Genomic DNA, 23837 nt, shown 5'->3' with positions numbered 1-23837 from the left:
GAGAGTGGTCTTGCGCCCCCGTCAGGGGGCGGTGGTAGCGGCGGTGGTGGTAAGAAGAGGAATAAGAAAAAGAAGAAGGGCGGCGCGTCCACCGCGGCTACCGCAGTAGAGCCCGCCCCGAGCGAGGCGTCAACAACCGATCAACGGCCCGCATCGCCGGCGGAAGGCTCAACTGGTGAGGAACTTCAAGCGGAGTTGAGTCGTCTACAGGAAGAACTGGCAGACAAGGACCAACGGATTGAGAAGCTATCAAAACAACGCAAGACGGAAGAAGACCTGCGCGAGGAGATTGAGAACCTCCAAGAGAATTTGATGGTCATTGGCCAGGATCACGTCGAGGCAAAGGAGAGGATCAAGGAGCTCGAGGCCGAGAAGAAGGCATTGCAAGAGCGTATCTCAGAGCTGGAGAAGGAAGCCGAATCTTCAGCAGCAGCAGCCAAGGGCAGCAGCGAACTTCAAATCGAATACAAGTCCTTGAAGGAAGAGTTTGAGAACCTCAACATGAAGTCCTCGACACTACAGTCTGATCTGGCTGCCGCGCAACAGCTAGCTCAGACTCGGTACAAAGATCTCACCTCGCTTAGAGAAGTCCTCCAGAAAGCCCAGCCCGAACTGAAGAGCCTGCGGCAAGACTCGGTCGCACTCAAGACCACACGGGAAGAACTAGCAGCGAAGAACACCGAGTTGCGTAACCTCGAAAAGCGCGAGAAGGAGCTGAAGACGGAGCTTTCCAGGGCACAACGCCTCGCCACAGATCGCGAGGGTGAGATCAAGACACTACACGAGAAGATATCGCAAGAAGCAAACGCACGCCTACGCCTAGAAGACGAGAAACGCGTGGCCGGCCGCGACCTCCGCCGCTCAGAAGCCGAAAAAGATTGAGATCTCAGCCAGAGAAGAGAAGACCTCGCGCGAACTCCAACGCGTGCAAGACGAGGCTGCTAAGCTACGGCCACGCATCCGCGAACTCGAAGACGAAGCGACCCGCCTCAAAAAGGATCAGGAAAGTCCTCCGAGAAGAAATGGAGCTCAAGACCAACCAGTACACCAGCGCGCAAAACCTCCTAGGGTAGCATGCGCGACCAGACGGCGGAATTGAGCATTCAGCTCAAGGAGAGCCAGTCGCAGTGCGAGAGCCTGGACGAGGAGCTGGCCGAGGCGCGCAAGATGCTCGGCGAACGTACGCGCGAGGCCGAGACCATGCGCCGCCTGCTCGCCGACGTGGACGAGCGTGCCGACGCCAAGGTGCGCGATATGCGCGCCAAGATGGACGCCGCCGTCGAGGAGCGCGACCGGCTCGAAGACGAATCCAGTGCGCTGGCGCGGCGCAAGACCAGGGAGACGGAGGAACTGAGACAGAAGGTCCGGGATCTCGAACGCGAGGTCAAAGCGCTTGCGAGCGAAAAGGACGATCTGGAGCAGAAGGAACGCGAGTGGCGGCGGAGGAGGGAGGAGCTGGAGGCGTACGAGGAGCGGGCCGGGGCCGAGGTCACCGAGATGCGGACTACCGTGTCGAATCTGAGGTCGACGCTCGACGGGTCGGAGCAGCAGGTCCGGGATACGGAAAAGAAGAATGGCGAGCTGCGACGGGCGTTGGATGACTACCGATTGCGCTACGACAAACTCGCCAAGGAGTCCAAGGCGCTGCAGGCGAAGCTGTCGTCGCCAGTTGTTGCCAGCTCGGGGCGGAGTTCCATAGACTCGACCCGGTCCGGCAGTTTGAACGGCTCCGGATCCCAGCAAGGCGGTGGCAGCCAGGATGCCATGTACTTGAAGACAATTCTGTTGCAGTTCCTGGAGCAGAAGGACAACAGGTTGCGGGCGCAGCTAGTGCCGGTGCTGGGGAAGCTCCTCAAGTTCGACAAGTGAGTGGTCTGTCTATTCCGGGTTTATTCTTAAGATGCTAACAGCAATGCTCCAGGGCGGATGAACAAAAGTGGCTTGCTGCCATTCAGCATATCAACAGCAGGTAGTCAGTCGGTTCTGGCGGGACCCCATTGTTGCAGTATTTGGGCAACCTTAGGGCCTGTCTTTTAGAGATCACAAAGCCTCGTCTCTTCATGGAAAGGGGTGAATGCTATGAGGACAGGTCGCCAATTGCCTATTATCTCCCACCCTTTGCTTTCCGAAGCAATACACTACACCGAGATTCACTTTGTTCATTTTCTATATTTCCTGTCTCTGCAGATTAGACCCCATTTGTACATGTACGTTTCTCGTTCGGTTGGGGAGGCTCAACTGCTTTTCGGATACTCGGCAAAGTGGTTACCACGGGACACTGCTTGCAACAGCGCCGCTTGGCGGGCAATTGTAGATTTTCTAGGCCTGTTCCCCCGCGGGCAGCCCCAAACATTGACCCACGGGAGGACTAGAAAAGAACACACAGGCGCCAACTGCGCGCCGGGCAGTGCCGGATGGATCGCGACGGTGCGGGACTCGTGTAACCAACTGCCAATGGTTAAACCCTGCCCAATTCTCAAGCACTCACCTAATTCCGCCCTGGGGTCTGCCCCGATTAAGCCAAGCAAGAACCGCAGCAATCAACCCTTGTAGGTGCGGCTCTCGTTGGATGGACTGCGAACCCAGCCCCCATTCAAGCCAGTGTACCTGCATCCCATAAACAACTCATGACCATCGTGATGTTGAGTGGTCTCCGCGGTGCAACCCTAGCCCAAATGTATAAGTAACCCAAGTTATAGCTAACCTGTCACATCCCGCGCCAGCCTGCGCAAGCTTGTACAAGCCGCGTCAACAACGTCCAACCTCCTCCCTCCCCTCCCCCCTTTCTCACCCCCGAGGACAACCTCGATACCATCAACCCTCTTTTTTTAAAAATATCACCATGACCGACCTCCCGCCCCGCTTCGCAACCGACCTCGAGGCCAGCCTCGACGTCCCCCCATCCCTTGCCTCCTCCTCCCTCGCCCCCTCCTCAGACCAGCAAAGCACCAGCAGCCGATCCAGGCGATGGGACGACCCGCCCGAGGAAGAACCACTCGGCCCGCCCGAGAATCTCACCACCATGGTCTTCATCAAGTCGGTCGAGGTGCGGTCGCATATAGAAGCCGAGATCATGCAGCTGACCTTCACGGCGTCGGACTCGCACCTCGCCGCCCTGGTGCCCAAGTCCATCAACACGCGGTGCGTGACCCCCGAGGGGCCCTTCGGCCTGAGCGCGTGGCACGCCGGCACCGGCCAGCGGCTCGCCAGCGCGTCGACCATGCTCTCGAGCCACGGCCTGCGCGTCCACGGCGGCTTCGCCCTGAAACCAGGTGTCGCCGACTTTATCGTCGCGTGTCCCTCGCTGATCCCCGCGGCGAATGCGTCGTCGTCGTACACCGAGTCGTACGGCGCGCTGCTGCCGCGGCTCGAGGTGTACGACCTGGGCCGCAAGGAGCGGCTGCTGAAGCAAGACGTGGCGATTTGCGCGCCCGTGGCGTGGAGCCCCGACGGGGAGGTGCTGGTGGGGGTGTCGTCGCGGGACCCGAGCCGCATGGTCGTGCTCAGGATGCCCAAGACCAAGGAAGGCTATGTTCGCCCGGGGCCGACCATCATGTGCCACTCGGACGAGGTCACCAAGCTCGCGTTTTTGCCGTTGTGGGAGAGCGGCGGGCGGGCGCTGGTCAGCGCGGGCAAGGATGGGTATTTGAGGGTGACGGATGTGGAGACGAGGAGGACGCTGCAAAGGGTGGAAATCGGGGCGAGGGCACCGGCCAGCATAATGCAGGTGTCCGAGGACGGGAAGCTAGTGGTGACGGTGTGGGGGAGGGACGTGGTGTTGTGGTTTTTGGAGACGGGGAGGGTGCACAACTACAACCTGAACGCGGTGCGCGTGAATGAAGGGTGGCCGCTTTCGGTCTCGCCGGACTGCAGGTACCTGGCCTGCCGGAATGAGGAAGGTTTCGATGTCATGGACGTCCAGACAGGGAAGTTCAGAGGCGAGTTTGCGTGGACGGGAGACACCATCACGGCGGCAGCGTTCAACAGTGAGGGGACACGGTTAGCGATCGGGGATCACGCCGGGATGTTGCAGTTGTTTGAAATTATCACATCATGAAGGGATGCGGTCGGCCTTTGGGGGCTGGGCGCCGAAGGTAGAAGAGAGAACAGCATGATATCCCGATGCGTGATGATGTACGACCATTCAGGGCGACAATGGGTAGCTGGGTGACTGGGTAGCATCTAGAAAGGCATAACGGATGGGAACTGGCCAAGATTGATTATTCGCGATGATACCAAATTGATTCCATCTTACCAGGCTTTTTTCTGCATTAATAGTGTCGGGTTCAGCTGGGTCCGAATCAGTCTCTCGTATCCATCGTGAACCAACGAGCTGTTTACATTTTGAAGCAGTTGAGTCATTATCAGCCTGACACCCCGGGAAGCCGGTTGCCCGAGCTCGCCGAGCGACTTCTCGAACATTGAACACCGCTAGTTAGTTATAACCCAGTCCGCGCATTCCACTGCCAACTCGGTTGGCTGTCCAGAGGGGCAGTTGCCAGTTAGGGGGGCCCGGCCCGACACCATGAGATGAGACAAACCTGCATCCCGATAACAGCGAGCCGGGACCATCCCAGCACGAGTTCATCCAGCCCTGAGTGGCGTGGTGGCACAGCGCAACATGGTGGGTGAGACCCCACTCTATTCGGGTTGTGCTCAACATGGCCACAATGAACCAACCACGACATTCCCCCACAGCCCACAACCAGTTGCAGTCAGGAAGAGGAATAAGCCGGAGACCGAAATCTCTCGAGTATCGGCACCGGCCTGGTGTCGGATTGGCGGTCGGACGGGACCGCACGTTTGGCGGGCCGGGGAGCGCCGTCTGGTGTCCGAGCCTCGTCCCAACTGATAAGGCAGGGTCTCGCGTGGTGGTGGCGGCCTATCAGCGGGATGGCGGTTGTTGTGCATGAAGGAACCTTCTTTGGGTTAGCACAGCATGTGAGCAGTGGGTTTTACCAGGATAGCCAGCCGAGGCAATCGGCGGTGCCCCAGTGTCTCAAGATTTTGAGAGAGATATTCGTCGAGCCTGTCCAACAATGGGGTTGTTTATCCAATCAATCTTCCTTCCGTCACATGCAGGGGCTTCTTCAAGAAGAAACATCTCATAAACAAGGTATCGTATATGTACGTCTGATCCAAATCAGTACCCGGAAATGGGAATTGTTCTTGGATGTGACGCTGGGAAGGAGGGCGATCTCATCGAGCACTAGCGGCGAGGGTTCCCCGCATGTTCGTCCTTTTCCGAGTGGTGACAAGGAAAGCCGGCGGCAGCTGTGTGTTCGTCAACAAGTCTGTCGGGCACTCGCCGGGGAAGAGTCGTTTCTAGGGAGATATCAGCGTGTGGGGGTTTCAATACTTTCTCGAAACACCTCCCCCATGTCCACTCTGCCAAGTCTGAACGCGCTGCTCCATAACTTACTCGGAAGCTTGTCCCTGTGGTGGTCGACCACAGATAAGAGATTTTCGCGAATTTTTTCCCATCCCTCCAACCATCCATCCCACTTAAACCCCGGGTCGCGCCAAAGGCCCCGAGTCCCGGTTCGCGCCGGTATTAAAGGTTGGGTTGCCACCCACAACCATCGCAAAAGCTCGAGTTCCTCAGCAACGCTCTCTCCCAAGTCGGGCTTGCTGAAAGCTTCGCTGTCTTCCCGACCTAGCCTCAAACAATCCATCTCACACAGCACACAACACTCCAACTCCTCACCGTGGCCGGTTGCTCAAAGAATTCGACATTATGGGCTGGATCGAAAAGACCAACCGGCGGATCGCCACTGGTCCGGTCGGTCGCTGGTTCAAGCTTGATGGATGTGGACATGTGAGCACTTCGGACAGTGTCAGGTGTTGGGAACGATGCTAAAGGCTGCCCAACAGCCAAAGGAGAGAAAAGGGTCGTATTTCTTTACCGAGCTGCGTGCCGGTCTTGCAACCTTCTTTGCCATGGCGTGAGTCGGCTGGGCGCAATGTGAATTTCTAGGGCAGATGATGCTGACACTGCTCACAGGTACATCATTGCCGTCAATGCTAGCATCGTTTCCGACAGCGGAGGCACCTGTGTGTGCAACGAATCCGCGAATGCGAAGTCGATTATCCCCTGTGAAAATGACACCCAGTACCTCCTCTGCAAAGCCGACATCAAGAAAGACCTTGTCACAGCTACCGCCGCCGTGGCCGCCATGGGGACCTTCTGTATGGGACTTTTTGCCAATTTGTACGTCAAACTCCATGTGACTGAGTATGTCGAGAAAAACAAAAGGTGACCTGCTAACGCAACGCTGTTGGTAGACCCGTGGGGATCGCCCCTGGTATGGGATTGAACGCGTATTTTGCTTATACGGTTGTCGGGAAGCATGGAACGGGGCCGGTCCCGTTTGAGGTCGCCTTGACGGCCATCTTCATCGAGGGCTTCATTTTCTTCGGCCTTGCGATTCTCGGTTTGCGGCAATGGCTCGCTCGTGCCATCCCCCGCTGCATCAAACTGGCCACAAGTGTTGGTATTGGGCTCTTCCTCACTCTTATCGGTTTGACGTATGCCGAGGGAATCGGTCTCATTGTCGGCGGCACATCGGTGCCCATCGCCTTGGCGGGATGTCTTGACGAGCTTCGAGATGCCGATGGGCAATGCCCAGACAGTGTCAAAATGCGCAGCCCTATGATGTGGATTGGAATATTCTGTGGCGGTGTCTTCACCGTCATGCTGATGATGTACCGGGTCAAAGGCGCCATCATCGCCGGTATCATCCTCGTTTCTATCATCTCTTGGCCCCGCACCACGCCCGTCACCTACTTCCCCTATACTGAGCTCGGAGATGCCAATTTCGACTTCTTCAGAAAGGTGGTCGACTTCCATCCGATTCAAAAGGTTCTGAACGTCCAGCGTTGGGATGTGGGCCATTATGGTGGTCAGTTTGGCCTCGCGCTAGTGACCTTCCTTTACGTCGACATTCTGGACACCACGGGCACCCTCTATTCCATGGCTCGCTATGCCGACCTTGTCGACCCTGTCACTCAGGACTTCGAGGGCTCGACCTGGGCGTACATGGTCGACTCGCTCACCATTTCGATCGGCGCCGTGTTGGGAACTCCACCAGTTACTGCCTTTGTGGAGTCTGGCGCGGGGATCGGCGAAGGCGGCAAGACGGGTTTGACGGCAATGTCGGCGGGCTTCTGCTTTTTCATCTCCATCTTCTTTGCCCCCATCTTCGCCTCGATCCCGCCGTGGGCAACCGGTTGCGTGCTTGTGCTAGTCGGCTCCATGATGGTCCAGGCTGTGACCGACATCAACTGGAAGTACCTCGGAGACTCGCTGCCGGCCTTCTTGACCATCGCCATCATGCCCTTCACCTACTCCATCGCCGATGGGTTGATTGCTGGGATTTGCCTGTACATCCTGATCAATTCCCTGGTGTGGATCATCGAAAAGGCGTCGGGTGGTCGCATTGTGCCCCCTAACAAGGAGCTCAAGGAGCCATGGACGTGGCGGACCGAGGGCGGTATCATGCCCCCCTGGATGGGGCGGCTGGCGAAGGGGAAGAAGGATTTTTGGCGCAATACCCCGAACGCGTCAGTGTCTGACGCCGAGGGAGTAACGGAGAAGATCGACGGCCAGACGGTGAATTCAGATAAGGACACGGCCGTTGCGACAGGCCGGGCCGAGAAGACGGCATAGCAGAAGTGAATTAGCTACCACGAGTCTCTGCAGGGGATGCTTGCGATGTATTTCGGTCGAATCTTCCACAAAGTGCACGACCCAACGTTCGCGTAGCAGTGTTACCATCCCACCTCAACGCCGTTCCAGGGCCGGTGGCCCTGGGTGACTGACGAACAAGCGATCTTTAGTTGTGAGGCGCCCAAAACGAACCTCACGTACTCCTGGGTATGCGCCTGAAGTCCGGTAGGGCTCCCGGAACTCAAAGCCTGGGTCGTTGCTAACCTTCGGTAGTTGTGAGAACGAGGAAGATCATATCGGGGCCCAGGAAGTCGTGCTCTGTCGCCTAACAGATAAACTTTCGACCATGGTTGAAAGAACTGCTTTGTCAGGTTCCTCGTTAGCTGGGAACGGCTCAAGCTCGAGTTGACGAATGCCTTAGATGATGGAAGCGGCAAGCGAGGGCCCTGACACTTCCAAGCGGCTTAGAGTTGCTAGCCAGGATGATACTGTCTCTCGTAGACCAGGTCTTGAGACCCAATTGATGTTGTTGACATACCCTTCGCTCAGGTTGATGACCCGTGACTCGAGTGTCTTGGAAACAAGCAAATGGTATGTGTGTTGCTCGACCTTCCTCCCCGTCATCTTGTCGAGCACGCCTTGGCTTGACTTTGACGAGTTAACCGCGCCCTCTTCTTCGGCTGCCGTTGCACACCGAGTTAAACAACGCCCCGAAGAGCTAGGCGGCCACCCGGTAATTGCCCTGCGGGGTGCTGTTTATCGATTTGGTGGGGTTATGATGTTGCGCTGCGTGTCCCGGCCCGTGGACAGTACTTGTGCGTGTAAGTGCATGGATCCGAAGCCATCACGGGCAACTGCTGCTCTTCAGCTGCCGTATCCATATTTTGGGAATTGGTGAAATTGAACGAACAAAATTGTGGGTTGATGCTTCAGGTTCATCTAGGCAGCCTCGGGTATCTACCGTATGTCCATACATACATCTTGCCATGATGAGATGGCGGGGCACCGGCTGAAAATTAGGCCGTGCATCTGGCTAAGGAAGGTATTTATAGCGGAACATGCCCCGCCGAGTGATGAACGCTGCAGTTGTTGTAAGTGCCTTCTTGGTTAAGGTACCTATCTATCTGGGACATTTGGACGGTTTCTTTGTTTTTCTGTTTTTTCTCTCTTTTATTACTTCATCGGATCTCCTTGAATAAGGCACTTACAATGGACTCCGCATACCACACCATCACCATCACCTGCCACTGCAACGCCGCAAAGCAGGTACTCACCCCACGGGACACCCAGGGCGTCTTCTCAAACCTGTCACTTTGCCACTGTGACACTTGCCGCCACTCGACAGGCCTTCTATGTGCCTCCTATACCCCCATATCTTCTCCTCAATCCACCACTGGACTGGAGAGTTACTCTGTCTCCCCAGCATCGACCAGATACTTCTGTTCAACTTGCGGATGCCACATTTTCCGTGCCCGACACCCATCTCCTACCGCACCCTCCGAAGAATGGAAATGGGAGGTAGCAACAGGCACCATTATCGATGCGCCGGCGTCAAGCCGTGTCCCTGAGACCTCCCACCACCAACACACCAACGCCACCAACGACGGTGGCCTCTCACCTTGGCTTCAAGCACCCCCACCCTCCCATGACACCGACTCACCACCGCCACCGGACGAGAACAACAACGATACCCTCCGCGCCTCATGCCACTGCACCTCCATCACCTTGCTCATAGCTCGTGCCTCCCCCTCTCCCCTCAACCCCAATTCCCCGTACCCCGACCTCCTCCTCCCCTACACCACCACCCCCCTTCCCACCATTCTCAACCCCTCCCACGAGAAGTGGTATCTCCGGCCCACAAACACCAACATCGACGCCAATGCCGACACCAACACCTCCTCAATCCCCTCCCCCCCTCAAGCAAACAACGCCCACGCCCACGTCCCCTACCGCTACCTAGCCGGGACCTGTGCCTGCCAGCTCTGCTGCCTAACCTCGGGTTTCGAGATCCAGACCTGGGCATTCATCCCCCGCCGCAACATCGCCATCCGCGGCAGCAGCAGCAGCAGCAGCAGCAGCATCCCCGTCCCCGCAGCCCCTTCGCCTCTCTTTCCTCCTCCTTCTCCTCCCCCGTCCAGTCTAAATCACGCCACCTACCAGCCCTTAGACTTCTCCCACCTACCAGCCGGCGTCCCACTCAAAAAATATGAGTCCTCTCCCGGCCGGGCGCGCGAGTTCTGCGCTGTGTGCGGCGCGACCGTCTTCTGGCACGACACGTTCCCGGCCTGATCTCATTGATGTCAGCGCAGGTCTTCTCCGCCGCGGAGGAGGGGGCGAGGGGCGGAGCATTGGTTGGAGTGGTTGGACCGAAGCGGGTTCAGTTTCTCGGAGGAGGCCGGGAAGGGGCGGGCGGGGGGTGCGAAGGTGTGGGGAGAGGAAGTTATTGCGGCGCTGGAGGGGGGCATGAGGGGGGCCTGCATCGTCAGGGTTAAGGAGAAGGAGGTTTGCAGAAATCGGCGGCACGCCATTTTGTGGCCGTGTGGCGACGTCTATGGAAAAGGAAATGATCTATCATGCAAGGCGCCGGCCATTGCCGCTAGATATAGCAAACCAAATAACACGGGGATGTGCACCCCAACTCAGGTGGACAGCGTGATAAATCATACTTCGATACAATGCCATAACTCCAACTTATGCGGCGGCCGATCATGTGCCCTTTCCGTGGGGGCCACTGTTGTCTGCAAACACGAGTATTTAACATATCAACCTTGGCCAGACGCGCGGTAGGGGTCTGGTATACCCTTTCCTCATTACTAGTGACTGCGGACAACAACCCTGGACTCAACCTGATTGAAAAATTGAAACAACCTCAGGCCAGTTATCCAAAAGGCATGAAGGTTTGGAGCCGGACCTTATGCCCAGAATCGGGGAGCACGCGAATGCCAATGCAGCATGTTGGCTGGTGCTTATATCTCCCGGTTCTTACCGCCGTTGAAACTCTAAGACAGCTAGACGGCGATAGCCTCGGCTACAATCTCGGTGCGCGACTCCTCAATGACAGGCGTATTCGTGCCGGAGTTATCCCGCGACTTCGCACCGTCGCCGGCGTCTACAGGGCCGCCCGCCTGGCCATCGCGTTCCATCATCGCCGCTAAACGGGCAGCTCGGCCTTCCTTCTTTCTCGGTACTGGGGCTATAAGAATATTAGTAAACACGAGTCAGATACGCAAAGGAATTAACCACCCACCTCGGTTGTTCTCTTGTACGTAAAACTGCCTGAGAAGCGTCACGGCCTCGTCACGGCCCCATCCTCCCTCGGCCTCGTATCCCCTCTCAACATTACCGCCATCTCCGGGGAGCCTAGATGTTTCGATGGGGCAAGGAACAAGACTGTCACCGTTTTTAGTCTCGTTGACCGGCGTGTGTTCCTCTGGGACGATATCCGTGGAAGCCGGGCGGCGCTCGAGAACTGGCCTCGCAATACCCTTGCCGTTCTGGGGCACAGGCGACGGAGGCGCCGAGGCCATGGTATAGGGTGAGTTCTTGTGGATCCGAAACACGCCACCGGTACCGCCGAACTTGTCGTTGACGGCGCCGAAGTAAACCTTCTTGATCCCGAACTGGCGAAGCAACGAAGCACACATGACGCACGGCTCGACCGTGACGTATAATGTGCATTCAGTGATGACGGATGGGTCCACGCGAGGAGAGGGATGAAGCTTTTGCCCATACGGATAAAGGTGGCCATCCTTGGGGTCCACATCTCCCCAGGTGCTAGTTTCCTCCATAACTTGTGCTTCGTTGGTCTTGTTGCCGAGAGGCAATCTAGTTCCGCCGCCCTTTTCATGGGATGCGTTGGCCTTAGATTCGAGGTCGGATTTGGGTAAGTAAGATAACAAAGCAGAGATCGCCATGAGTTCGGCATGCCTCGTTCCATTTCGAGTGACGTTCGTTGCGTTCATGCCTCTGGCGATGACCCGCCCCTTGTAGACGAGCACGCAGCCGACGGGGGTCTCGTTGGTTTTGAGGGCAAGTCTGGCCTACAAATACGTTTGGCTTCAACGAACCGCCTCTCTCAAGTCAAGGGGAAACAGTTGGATGCTTACCATATCCAAAGCCTCCCTCATAAACCGGCTATGCATGGCCCTCTCGGCTGCCTGCTCAGGCGTCTCGACATTGTCCCGAATGTGCACAGCGACGCCGTCCAGCTGAATGGTCGTCGTGGTTTCTTTCAACTTACTAGTTTGAGAAACTGTATGCGTCAGAGGGACTGGAAGCGTTCGCGTGACCTCACCGGCAACACTGTCGCTGATGCTGTCCGGGCCGGATTGCTGCAGCAGTGCGCCGTTCTGCGTGACTCGCTTGCCGACTCCATTTTCTACGCTGTTACCCGCGCCGCCATCTACCACATCTTTGAGCAGATTGGGCGGCGTTTCGGCTGCTGTATCGGCCTCGTTAAGCTTCAAACGGGAGATATCGCGACGGAGCTGATCGTCGACGTCCGTTGGCGAAACCGTCTTCAGCAAGTGGTTCTCCTTTGTACCGGGAGGAGTGCGTGGAAGAGCCGAGATAATTTTCGAAGCCGGTGCATGTTGGCCCCGCGGCACAGTCGCGGAAGAGATGGCCGCCATGTTGTCGTCACTGTTGCGACTGCCGTCCCCAGCGGTGGTGTTGCGGGCTTCTTGCGAGGATGAAGCAGAACTCGAACTCGGAGTCGAACAAGGAAGGATTGGTGGGTTTGTTTGGCGAAAATTGGGAAAAAGTTGAACCACTTGCAGAGCGGTGTTGAAGGGAAACAGAAAGAGCGACTGCAGGAACGCCGTGGTTTTGAGGCGGATGGCCGAAACCATGTTGAAGAATGTGGTTGCCATTTTCACCACATGAGATGGTTCCAAAACCTTACTGTCCTTATTCACAACCCATCCAAGTCACTTTCGAGACGAAACTCAGGCAGTGAGCAATTAACGAAGGTTGCCGTCGAGTGCGAAATGTACCGTGGATGCGAAAACATGAACAACGTATCAGAATTGAAGGGCAGCTGCCGATGGTGACCTTTCACAGAGCCTCGGTATTGAGGAAAGGAAACCAAGCGTTTCCGGGCTTTTGCCTCGCGGTTTTGAGTCGATATCACTTCTAGGTGACGTTTGTGGTGTCTCTTTCATGCAAGTTTCAAGGACGTCGATTCCAGGTAAGGTACATGACAACACTAATGTATTATTTATTATGAGACGGAGTGCAGAAATCGGTGACTTGGGGAAGAAAAGTGGGCCATAGCAAAAATTGTTCAAGGCCTTACAGAGGAGGTTATGCACTTGTGTCGAAGTGGAAGCTCCACGTATTACATACATGAGAACCTGCTTTGTTGCATATCTTCATCCAACTGGAATCGATGAATGGGGATCCAGGAGGATGGAAGGTAAGGTAATTGGGAAGCACAATCACAGCAAGCGAGGGAACATTTTTGTTTAAGTTTTCAGTGGTCTGGGAGGACCCTCAATTGTCAAGCCCGAAGAGCGAGCGCTCACTACCTGCACGGAAACAAGGACAGGAAAACAGAGCATCGTCCCTCGAGTCAGGCCTCACATCCCGCTTAGCCGTCCTCTCCTCAACCTCAACCTCATACCACAAACCAAGCTCCTTTGCTGGGCATGGAGCAAGCCCTGAACATAGTATACACATTGAAGAGAAGAGGACGACCACATATCTCAAATCCGACCCGGGGTATCATAGTCAAAATGCACTCGCTAACAAACATAAGCCATCACAAACATATCGGAACACTCGCCGGACCACCATGGCTTATATCCTCAGCAGTCGCACCGTTGGCAGGCGAGGCATGGAGCTTCTCGCCCGCCAAGACCCGGAAGACTTGAGATCTTCCAGGCCCGTGACGACCGACTGGACTTTCAACTTGACGTTGTTGAGGATGCCAGAGGGCGTCGGCGGTTGCAAGGGTTCCGAGGCGACCCATGTCGCGCTCGACGGCCCGGAGCACCGAGGTGCTAGCCGGGCCAGTGAGATGCTTGTGATGGCAAGGATGTTGACGAGGTTGACTTGATTTGCCAGGTGTGCTTGCAACGCAGAGGCACAGAGGAAAGAGACAAGACCGAACACGGCAAGCTGGAAGAAGAATGCGTTAAGATGCACATCTTCCCCAGCGACGTCGCGCCGCTTCGGCAGGGTCGAGAACAACATGGTAGCCAAAGTGGCATTGACTGCAGCAGTGGCCTGCTGCGTGGCATGCTTTTCGTCTTCAGGGGTGGGCGATCCGGATGCACGGCGAGTCACAAGTTGCTGCGACTTGAAGCCCTTTGTGCAGCTCTGCACGAAGCGTAGCGAACTAGCACGTGCGGTGCTGCCAACGACCTTGTGATATTGCTGGAAGGCCGTCTCGGTTGCCGTCTTGGTTGTACACCCTAATGATCCACGATCAGGCGCGGCAGTCGACGGCGATGCCTTGGCATACACGTCAAGCTTGCCATTCTGAGAAACCTGGGTCGAGGCAGGCGAGCGACCAGGCGGTGCCAATGCGCCTCCAGGGGGTGCTGATGCTGATGTTACCCTCCTGGGTCGAGGTGCCCTGGTCGGACTAACCGACGACTGGGTGACATTGGCAACCACAGTGCTGGTGCTGGTGACGCTGCCGAGTACGGTCGGTGCCGAGGACTGAGAAACTGATGACTGGACGATGAGAGTAGCAAAGGCGTCCGAGTTGCCACCAGAAATATGCCTGTAGCGGCTGTGGCTGCTATCTCCGTCGTCGATTACCCTATTGTGATTGGTGCTCAACTGCAGGTTCGTGGGTGAGTGATGCGCGCTGGGCTGTGGTTTGTCGTGGAGCGTGTCCCCAGGATCATAATACCAGGCATCATCATGAACCACGGCGGTGACTGTGTGGTTCTCACCACCATGTAGTTCGCCGGTTGATCTTGTCTGGGAAACATCGGACGTCAATGTGGGAGAGGCTTGGGCGGAATGTTGAGTTCCCGGGCTAGTCGATTGCGGAGAATGTTGTTGGCTCCCGAGGTCTCTCATCTGGAGAACAGGGTCTTCGTCAAACAGCTCAGGGCCTGGCGAATAAAGGTTGAAGTCCAGGTAGTTGGTGCCATGAGCGACACCCGGGTTGAGATAAGGAACGGCCGGGTCCTCGAGCGAGAACTCGCCAGGGGCGCCAATTGCGTAGTCAGATGCAATGGCAGGTGATGCGTCAGAACGTTCTGGCGTAATTGGCGTGAGGATATGAGAGGGTGAAGTCGCGGTGGAGCCGGGGGTTGGCGAGAAGAAGCTCTGGACGTCGGTGAACGAGTCGAAAAACAAGTCGTCAATGGTGGATGTGGGAGCAATCGCGACTGGCTCCTGGTCGAGGGCAACGAATTCGTTCCAGAACTCCTCCGAGTCTTGGGGGTAGCCGATGTCGAAGGATGGGAAGGAGAGGGACTCGGCCGCAAAAGGGTCTGCGGCAGTGAAATCGGCTGCCGCATTGGCCACTGCTACGGGGGCTGGCTCATCTGCTTTCTTTGCCTTCTTGGTGGGCTTCTGCTCGGTTTGCGTTGCGGACGTCTGCGAAGCGTTCCGCTTCCTGTGGCTGGGGTCGCAGCGGACCTTCTTCTTCTTGCAGGCGTCGCACGCCTTGATGATCCGCATCAGATGGGCGTGATCCCGCTGCTCCTTGGTCTTGCAACCTCGGGAAGCCGAATTCGTCACATCACGGCCATCCTTGGTGAGTATACGCATTCCGGGGTGGTTGGCGAAGTCCACTGTCTGCTGCCGCGAGCTAGAGGTGCTGGACCTCTTGGATGCAGAAGAACGCGGCTTGGACCCAGATGCCGCAGGGGCAAATGGCGCAGGGGACTGGGTCCAGGAGCCCTGTTCGGACAGGACAGGAGAGTGGTTGAAGCTCGATGCGTAGCCCGAGTCGTAGAGGGCGGAGGTGGCCGGCGAGGCTGTCACCGGAGTGAAGGACCCCGAAGGAACGGGGTAAAACTTGAAGTTCTCACCGGTCTGTCGGGAGAACTCAAAAAAGTCCATGGAGATGTGAGCACGCTTGTCCTGGATAGAGGCGGGGCCAGGAAGGAAGGCGTTGATCATGTCGTCGAGTTCCGCGGTGCCAATCGCGGGGAGCCACTGCAGGGAAGCTCCGAGTGCCGGTTGGCAAACGGAGAACCCGCTGAAGGCACCGACGGAGCCGTGTCGGGCCATGCCGGTCATCGGTACGGATGTATCACGGTGGTCGGGCGGAGTGAGAAACAAACCGGCGTCAGGGATGCCGCAATTGTTACCAAGATCCGTAAGCCTTGGTTTAGACGCCTGCAACGAAATGGTGTTGATGGCGTTTCTTTGGAAATCCAATGTGGGTGGTGGTCCTGCTTGCAATGGAAGCGGGATTGCGTGGCAACGATAACCAAATTCTGACAACTCGGATTTCGCCGAGTTTGTCCAAGACGAAATGCTGGCCAAGGGAGAAAGGTCGTCTTCGACGTGAAGATCTCTCTCAGGCAACAAAGGTCCAAGATGACTGTGGCACCGATAAAAGCGCTTGACAGCAGTCGGGCAATTGCACTGACAAATTCCGATTGTTCGATGGAAAAGAAAAGGAAGAAAAGGCAAAAACGCGTCCGAAGGAGTCAGGCCGATATTTCACTTCCCTTGGTAACAAGAGTTGCTGCACCAGGTCAGGACTCCAAGGCGCAGCGAGAAGGTTGTCTCCCCCCAGCATTTCGGCGAGCCGAATCAGGAATAGCGCCTTTCAGGGTGGATTATGGGACGGGTACATGGGGGTTGGTACTTTTCTGCGCGGCCACGAACTGGAGATATTTCATGCACTTCTGATTCACCAATCATGGTACATTAAATTATGAATCCTTCGTACCAGTGACCATCCAGCCGCGGCGGAGAAGCGACCTGCATGGTTGCAGAACACGGCGAGCGATTCTCACCAGGTCATTGCTCCACACCCCGCTGTTCCCAGGGACCCTCCAGTCTGACCCAGGAACAGCGGCATTGTGATGACGACAAACCCAATTGGCCAACATTGGATGAGTCAATCGACAATTCCTGCCGGCCTATCGCGGAAGGTGCTCTTCGGGTGTCACTCCTGTCCCGCACAGGTGTTCAGCAAGTGCTTTTGAAGACAGTTTCCGGCGGCCATCCTAGGTGAGCACTGAAGGTCAATGTTTATCTTCACTTTCTTTTGACTGGACTGCACCGGAATTGTACGCAGGTAATTGCAGCTGAAGATATTCTCACGGAAGGGAGCGATGCGCAGAACGGCAAGCAAAGGGTTTTTGACAATTTGGCAAGGCTGACCCACGGGGATTCAGAGCTGCTCTTGGCGCAGTGTCAGATTCCCCCGGTCCGAGTCTGTGCAACCCCACATTCAATTGAGTCAATCCATCCATATCCTCTGCCTCGTCACGGACACAATGGCATTCCACAGAACGCTGTCCGGAGTACGGATAAAGGCGATAGATTTAAATACGATTAATTGACACGAATAGGGTTGGGGCTATGTATGTTAGTCCGAAACAGCCGTCTCTTGGTAAAAACCTCGAGCTGGGTCACCCGATTCCTTGTCCCTGTTTGAGGCCTCGTCGACCTGTGGTATAAAAGCAGAGGCCGCCCATTGATAGAACACATCATCAATCCAACCCGCCAGCAGCCGTAACACCGCAAGAAGCTTGTAGACGCCATCCAGATCGTTGGTGGATCCAATGTCCATTGCGCCAAGGATAACCTATTCTCTCGTTAGTGCCTGCTTTCTGTTCGAGGCCCGGGCGGAGGGGCCAGCAAGGGGAAAGAGTGGCATACGATTGTGGTCCCTCGATCACAAGCAAAGTAAAGTGTCCACTTATCATCCATTGTTAGTATCAATGGCAAAGTTGGGAGTGGAGTTTACCCGCGATTTCCGATCCCGAGTGCTTCCATCCTTCGGTGCCAAGCCGCCGTCCATACAGCAAGCTGCACGCATCCCTCTTCCATAGACGCACCGAGGACTTTCGTCCCGATGGCCACAGCCACGGGTGAACGGGTCAATGGCGTATAGTCGGTCTGGTTGGCTGTCAAGGGCCAGCTGTCTGGTTGACATTCCAACTTTGCTCGAATAGCAACAGCAAGTTCAGCATCGGCAGCGACGGGGTCCTTGTAGTCAAGACATCTCGTCATAACGAAGTCGATCATCTTCCCCTCTGCAATCGCCTTCCCAATGGAGAGGGACGGCATAAAGGCAGGACAGGTCTCAGCAGACGTGGCGTTCACGTATCCTACGTGTGGGTCGTGACGAAACAGCGCCAGCTCTAGCAACGGCTCGTGTACCTTGCTGTTCCATGCCGCCTCGGAGTACCTGCCGTCAACGCACCGCCAGGTTTCGCGGATGATATTCCGGACTGCGAGTAACTCGGCTAGAGCCAGCCGTTGCGGTGCCACGAATGGTTGAGTGCTGGCCCGAGCGAAGGCCCAGACGGCGGGGAGCTGGTCGGGGAACTCGTCTTGTATGGTGGTCGTGCTATCTAGACTAGTGTCTTTTCTAGCGTCTTCTCCCAAAGCCTTCCGTGCTTTGCTCTCCTTCGCGGTGATGGTTCCAAAGCTGCGTTCCGGCAGCGGGTACTCATAGAGGCTGGTGATCTCGCTCCGAATCTCGGTCGGGAAGATGCAATTGTTAAATTTAACAACGGGGTACACGGCATCCCAAAACGTAGCCGCATCGGCAGGGAGTTGTTTTACGTCGCGGAGGTGCCCATATATGACCGGCTTTTCAAGATACCGAAGACTGTCGGTATTCCTGGCCGGGCTAGAGGACGCTTAGTCGTGGTCTTGTTTGAAGAGACAGAGACGCCGGACTGCGATGCTGGGGAAAGCCTCGAGGGTGGTGCCGGAGCGTGCAGTGGGATCGACTTCGAGAAATCGAAACCCGCTGCCCGCGATAACCGTGACGAGCATGGCATCGGATCCGGGGCATCATTGAGGTCGACATCGACATCGAACTTGCGTTTCTTCGGCGACATGCTGCGACACTGAAGAAAGGCCGGAGGTGTCATTTCGGTCGATCGTTTGCGCTTGGAGTGGATGTCGAATTGCGACAACCAGCATTCGATTGCCGCGGCGGAACTGTACGTTAGTGGTTTTGCATCGTTGGGCGAGATATAGCAACGTTGGAGTTGGAATGGCGAGGTGATGTTTTGTTGTTGGTTACTACCCCAGATTGTGTTCCACAACAAGCACAAGGTTAGCCTCCAAATTGCTGGGGAAAAAAAGAAAAGAAAGAAAAGAGGAAAGAAAGAAAGAAAGAAAGGAGGAAAGAAAGAAAGAAAAGAAAATAATGCGCGAGAGTGTGGATGGATGTTTTACGGTCCGCATAATAACAGGTGCAGCCAGTCCATTGAGCAAACAATACATCCTCCTCAACCTTTCTCACGCAGCCTAACACTTCTCGTTCTCTCGTGCAAGGCAACAACATCAATATGCTATAGCACCTTTACCATGAGATGACGAGATGGCTCTGTCAATGTACCAAGTCCGACATTTCTGTCTCCGTATTAAAGCAACCGAAGACCAAGATAAGTAATCTCTGTTTACAAACGTAATCTTGCTATGAATGCTGCTGTCGTCTTGGTCGCCGTTTTGGGGGGATCGTTCAAGTATGTACGTCTGAGATTTGTGTCAGGGGGCTAGGCATGAGCGTCTTTGCAACGAGGTGCAAACGACCTGCCCGCTCGACGAGTTGAGCATGGTGCACCAGATCAGTTGCTCAATATCGCCGTAGCACAGGCCTAATATATGTATTATATGCTGTTCCCTATACGCTAGCCTTCCCAGTACCTATGTCCAAACATTTCCGTCAAACGTTTTGTATCCCTTGCCAATGTGGGTAACCCGCCCTTGAGGTCTCGGGTTCCGCTGCCCCCGTCGGTTGCAACGTATTCGCAAGACTCCAGACGCCTAAAATGACCGAGACAATGGAAGAGAAATAAATACATGCGAGCCGCAAGACTAATAGTTAAAAGTGTGCAAGAAAACCAAGCGAAAATGCATAATGGCAACAGAAGACACAAGTCAGAGACCACGCTTGAGTATATGCAAAACGACAACGATAAAAGGACTAAAAGAAAAAATGTGGTATAGTTGAGCAGAGCAACCGATCGATTCGCAACCCCAGATTTCCAACTCTTTGATGGTTCAGTATCATGCTTCGAAACAAGAAGAAGAAAGAAGACCAACCCGCCCGCTACGCAACATCAATCATTACAGGCTCCGATCTGGCTCTCCCAATAACAAAAACAGAAACGTCAAGTAACAGCACGCATTCGATACCGCCGCTCATATTGCTAAAGACGCCGGCGCAGTTAGCATATCGCTCGCAAGTCCTCCAACGCGGATATGAGACGGGGTCGCAAGGAACACACCTGTGCGTCCGGCGGTTGCGTCATCTTATGCATCACATGCCAAAACAACCAGGTCCCGGCCAAGCCGGCGACAATACAGGCGACGGATAGCTGGGGGATGCTGGGGTGTCCGTTGTACATGACAAGCCGGAGGAGATCCCAGATGGGGTCGACCCCGTCGATGAAATGGTGGTGGTTTGAGGGAGGGGACACGACGCGGGCGATGAGGGCGAGCACAGAGACAATCAGGACGATCACCACGGGGCAGACCCGCCGGGGAAATATCGTGTTGCCGGCGCGTTTCAAATGACACAATTTCGAAAAACACATGCCAGCGATGAGCGGCTTGCAGGGGTGGCAAGTGAGTTTCGCGTCCGCCGTTGGGGTTGGGATTGCGGTTGTGGACATGTAGGACTGGCCGCCGCCATATCCATATCCATAACCCCCGGACCCGGACGAGGGTATGTAAGTATTGTTGTAAGTCGTGGATGGGTCAGGGTGTTGAACGGAGTGGCTAGCCTGGGAGGAAGGTCCAGACAGCGACTCGCCTTGACTTATACTCAGACCGGGAACTACCGACGGAGGCGCCGACGGGTCGTCCACCGTGCCCCAGTACCACATTTCCCACTGAGCTGGTTTTTGGCATTGGATGCAACGATTTGTAGCTGGGATACACGACTCCTGGTATCGGCAATCGCTGCAACCCCAGGTGTGATACTGCCCGTAGAGGCGGGCATGATCAGCTGCAAAGTGTTGCTCCAGGGCTGGTAAATTGGGAAATCGCTGACCGCAATGCGAAAGGCTAGATGCGTAGTTTCCCCCAAAGCAAACCCAGTGCTGGCTGAGCGGCGCGAGCTGTTTGCCGATTGCCACGGGCTGTGGGCCCTGGGGCCCAGGAATAAGCGTGTATTGAATGGTTGGGTTGGAAACGGGCACTTGTGAGCCTGGAAATATGGACAGAAGTGGCGCCAGGTCCGGTCGAGGGTTGAATTGGGTGTTCTGAGACAAATCGAAGTCCAGAAGGCCGTCATCTATCACACCTTGAGGGTTGTCCGGAAGATGGTGATACGGCAGGTCGCCAATGGGGTTTTGTCCACCCCCCACACCGGCGAGGTCGGCCGGGCTACCGAGGCGTGTTTGATATGGAGTGGTAGACTCGGCATGGAAGTCGGCATTGACGGGTGGGCTGGTAGTCTTTTGCTTGGCGGCTTGGTACGCTTGTTCGAAGAGGGTGAGTATATGATGGTCCTTGCACTAGTAGGCGGTCAGTAACAGTGATGATAAAAAGGGGGAAGTTAAGTACGGCTGTCTTACCGAGACTCTGCGTTCCCGACAGTCGGGGCAGGCGCCTATCTTGCGCATCAAATTCGCCCTCAGCTGCTTTATTGGTTTCAACGGCCCCCGGCGGCCGGGTTTCTGCTTCCCGGTTTGTGACTGATCTCCAACGTCCATCTCACCCATCGCATGTGAGACGGAGTAGGTAGTGCTCGCATTGGAGGGCGACCGTGACGAAGTTGCTCGAGACGGTGAGGGGGGGTGGAGATGGCCAGCGTGCATGTTCTGCATCTGTCTCAAAGTCTCTTCGTTAAGCCCTTCTTCATAGGCTTGTCGCCATTTGTTGTACAGTTCCTGGGTCTCAACGGTGGGCACAATGAGACGACCGGTGGTCGTGCCGGTTTGTGGCGCCATGCGATGAGAGGGTTCCCGGTAAGAGGTGTATTTGCGTTTCGAACCCTGGGGCATGGTGGTTTTGAGGCACGAGGCTGCCGAAGTCGGCCTGTGAACTATAACAATTCGCGACAAGACGCCCCGAGAACAGTATAAGAAAATATAAAGAAAGAGGAGTTAGGATAAGTAGAAGAAGTGAAGACGGACTCTAGCTCTAGAGTTCAAGATTCCAGACACAAATGAAATCAGAGAAACGAAAAAGGGTGGCAGGCTGGCCATGGGGCACAAGAACCTTATGAATTGAAAGAGTTAATGTATGGTCACTAGACCTTGCAAGGCAGAACGTGACGGGGGCGCGGACACTGCCTCGTTTTACCATCCGGGTGCGCAAAGGTAGACCAAGGCTGCAAGCAATGAAGCCCCGACCAACCCCTGTCCAAATGGCGAGAAGGTGAATAGGTTTGGGAAAAAAAAAAAATGAAAAAAATGAAAGACTACCTGGGTCAGAGGGGAGCGCGGCTGGCAGGTAGCACTGGTACCCGGGCGATTGGGATGAGGGATGCGGGTTCAAAACGCGGCCTCCCAAGTTGATGGACGAGAAAGGTGACAGCTGAAAGGTAATCAGAGAAGCGAAGGGACAGTTTCATCGGGAATTGTAAGCGTTAGGTTAGTAGGGGGGCCAACACATCAATCCTGTTGTCCTATAGGACTCGACACCACCTTACAGACACAGCGAATTTCCTTTTTCACAACTCGGTGGGGACGAGGCGAGACCATAGTTCGCGCACCACCGCCTTCGGGCATCGAAGTTGGAAGCGATGTTGGAACGCCCTGCACAACAACAGTCTGCAGAGTGGGGGAGGGGTTCAGATGTGCTTACATAACTAATGTGGGTAACTAGGTGCATAACTAACTAGTTAACTAACTAGTTAGTTACATAGGTAAGTATGTGGCTATCCCGGTAGATACATGTACATGCCCCTACCCATTCTGGCACTCCCGTGAAACCAAATGTCAGGACCCTAACTGAGAGTAGGATGTTGGGATGACGATGCCACCCTCTGCCGCTTAATCGATCAGAGACATTTTCATTTTTGAAGACCGATACGATCGGTCCAGGACGGTTTCTGCCGTCTCCGTCCCGTTCCCTGCCCAATGCTGTGTTTTGTACAAAGTCCCCAGCCTGAAATCCTTGTCTCATCTGTTCCATTCCATTTTGTTGGTCTTGCCCATGTCCATGCAGAATACAGGGGCTCAGCCCTATGGCCCTGACGTCGTCGCGCCATCCTGGTCGTTAAATAGTTTTAACTACATAAATACAGGGATTCTGACGCAACGCCACGATCCACACCGTCCGATTCCTGTGTGGGAGGGGCCCTGAGGGGCCCAGCGGCATGGCGTTGGCTCATTACCAAATCCCATAAAATCGTGGCAAGGCTGGGGAGAAACCGACAGCGCTGGAAACCCGGGAAGCTGCTAACTACACACATCGCCATTATGATTCCGCAGCACCGTATGGCTCACAGACTTCCAGGTGAACCGGATTGGTGCCCCATTGAGTCGAGCCATCCCCACGGCGTCTCAAACCGAGCATTTGATAGCACAGATGATAACGGGTTAGGCTCCTTGAATGACTGGGAGTCGTAACACAGAGATATTGCGGCGAGGGCTTTGGGGCGTGGTGATATCTCTGGGGCCGCCTCCGATTGGCTCGTCGCACGATCTTGGGAGAACCTCGCATGTGCCCCTTGTACCGCCGTCAAAGTTGCTCCCCGCCTCTTTACCCTCCAGTCCGGTGATAGATGGTACATACAACGGCGGTAACAACTCACTCTCCCCAACGCCAGTCTTGGTTGAATGACACATCGGTCTCATCCAGATGTCACCTCTACGTGATTTTGCCGAGGAATGAAAGGGTAGCCTGCGAGGTCCAGAAAGGGGCCGAGAACGCGTGCGCCACACTGATGCCAGGTTTTTGTCTTTTGGTGGGCTAGTTTTGCTCACGTTTCCATCATTCTCCATCTAAAGATGATATGCCACACCGTCCGCACATGAATACACCAGCCACTGAATGCGAAACAGCATGCAAGGCGGCAGCCCAAATGTTGCTAGATGAGGCCGGG

General features: G+C 55.5%; 8 protein-coding genes across 8 annotated transcripts in view; 4 read left to right on the top strand and 4 right to left on the bottom strand.

Annotated features, from left to right (window-relative positions):
* Window positions 1-1869, top strand: part of CHGG_06664 (uncharacterized protein) — a gene marked incomplete at both ends in the record, with an annotated part of 3497 nt that extends 1628 nt beyond the window's left edge. The window contains 3 exons of the mRNA XM_001222758.1: window positions 60-763; window positions 891-1042; window positions 1108-1869. Coding sequence (XP_001222759.1) covers window positions 60-763; window positions 891-1042; window positions 1108-1869 — 1618 coding nt within the window. The remainder of the gene's footprint in view (window positions 1-59; window positions 764-890; window positions 1043-1107) is intronic.
* A 973-nt stretch (window positions 1870-2842) lies between these two features.
* CHGG_06663 (uncharacterized protein) lies at window positions 2843-4057 on the top strand (the record flags this gene model as incomplete). Its single annotated transcript, XM_001222757.1, has 1 exon — window positions 2843-4057. One exon carries the CDS (start codon window positions 2843-2845, stop codon window positions 4055-4057), a length of 1215 nt encoding a protein of 404 aa, XP_001222758.1.
* Window positions 4058-5737: 1680 nt separating this feature from the next.
* Window positions 5738-7669, top strand: CHGG_06662 (uncharacterized protein; the record flags this gene model as incomplete). The annotated part of the gene is made up of 4 exons (XM_001222756.1): window positions 5738-5818; window positions 5875-5945; window positions 6005-6211; window positions 6286-7669. The coding sequence occupies 4 exons, from the start codon at window positions 5738-5740 to the stop codon at window positions 7667-7669; spliced, it is 1743 nt and encodes a 580-aa protein (XP_001222757.1).
* A 1209-nt stretch (window positions 7670-8878) lies between these two features.
* Window positions 8879-9958, top strand: CHGG_06661 (uncharacterized protein; the record flags this gene model as incomplete). Its single annotated transcript, XM_001222755.1, has 2 exons — window positions 8879-8990; window positions 9093-9958. 2 exons carry the CDS (start codon window positions 8879-8881, stop codon window positions 9956-9958), a joined length of 978 nt encoding a protein of 325 aa, XP_001222756.1.
* A 719-nt stretch (window positions 9959-10677) lies between these two features.
* On the bottom strand, window positions 10678-12519 carry CHGG_06660 (uncharacterized protein; the record flags this gene model as incomplete). Its single annotated transcript, XM_001222754.1, has 4 exons — window positions 10678-10862; window positions 10917-11709; window positions 11776-11897; window positions 11964-12519. 4 exons carry the CDS (start codon window positions 12517-12519, stop codon window positions 10678-10680), a joined length of 1656 nt encoding a protein of 551 aa, XP_001222755.1.
* A 949-nt stretch (window positions 12520-13468) lies between these two features.
* CHGG_06659 (uncharacterized protein) lies at window positions 13469-16670 on the bottom strand (the record flags this gene model as incomplete). The annotated part of the gene is made up of 2 exons (XM_001222753.1): window positions 13469-16184; window positions 16606-16670. The coding sequence occupies 2 exons, from the start codon at window positions 16668-16670 to the stop codon at window positions 13469-13471; spliced, it is 2781 nt and encodes a 926-aa protein (XP_001222754.1).
* Window positions 16671-17560: 890 nt separating this feature from the next.
* CHGG_06658 (uncharacterized protein) lies at window positions 17561-18702 on the bottom strand (the record flags this gene model as incomplete). The annotated part of the gene is made up of 2 exons (XM_001222752.1): window positions 17561-18455; window positions 18560-18702. 2 exons carry the CDS (start codon window positions 18700-18702, stop codon window positions 17561-17563), a joined length of 1038 nt encoding a protein of 345 aa, XP_001222753.1.
* A 1305-nt stretch (window positions 18703-20007) lies between these two features.
* On the bottom strand, window positions 20008-21789 carry CHGG_06657 (uncharacterized protein; the record flags this gene model as incomplete). The annotated part of the gene is made up of 2 exons (XM_001222751.1): window positions 20008-21300; window positions 21361-21789. 2 exons carry the CDS (start codon window positions 21787-21789, stop codon window positions 20008-20010), a joined length of 1722 nt encoding a protein of 573 aa, XP_001222752.1.
* Between the last annotated feature and the right edge of the window lie 2048 nt (window positions 21790-23837).

This window comes from Chaetomium globosum, genomic scaffold, assembly GCF_000143365.1.
Source record: "Chaetomium globosum CBS 148.51 scaffold_3 genomic scaffold, whole genome shotgun sequence".
NCBI classification, from domain to species: domain Eukaryota; kingdom Fungi; phylum Ascomycota; class Sordariomycetes; order Sordariales; family Chaetomiaceae; genus Chaetomium; species Chaetomium globosum.
Note: the sequence above shows the minus strand (reverse complement) of the source record. Positions and strands in the feature narration are given on the sequence as shown.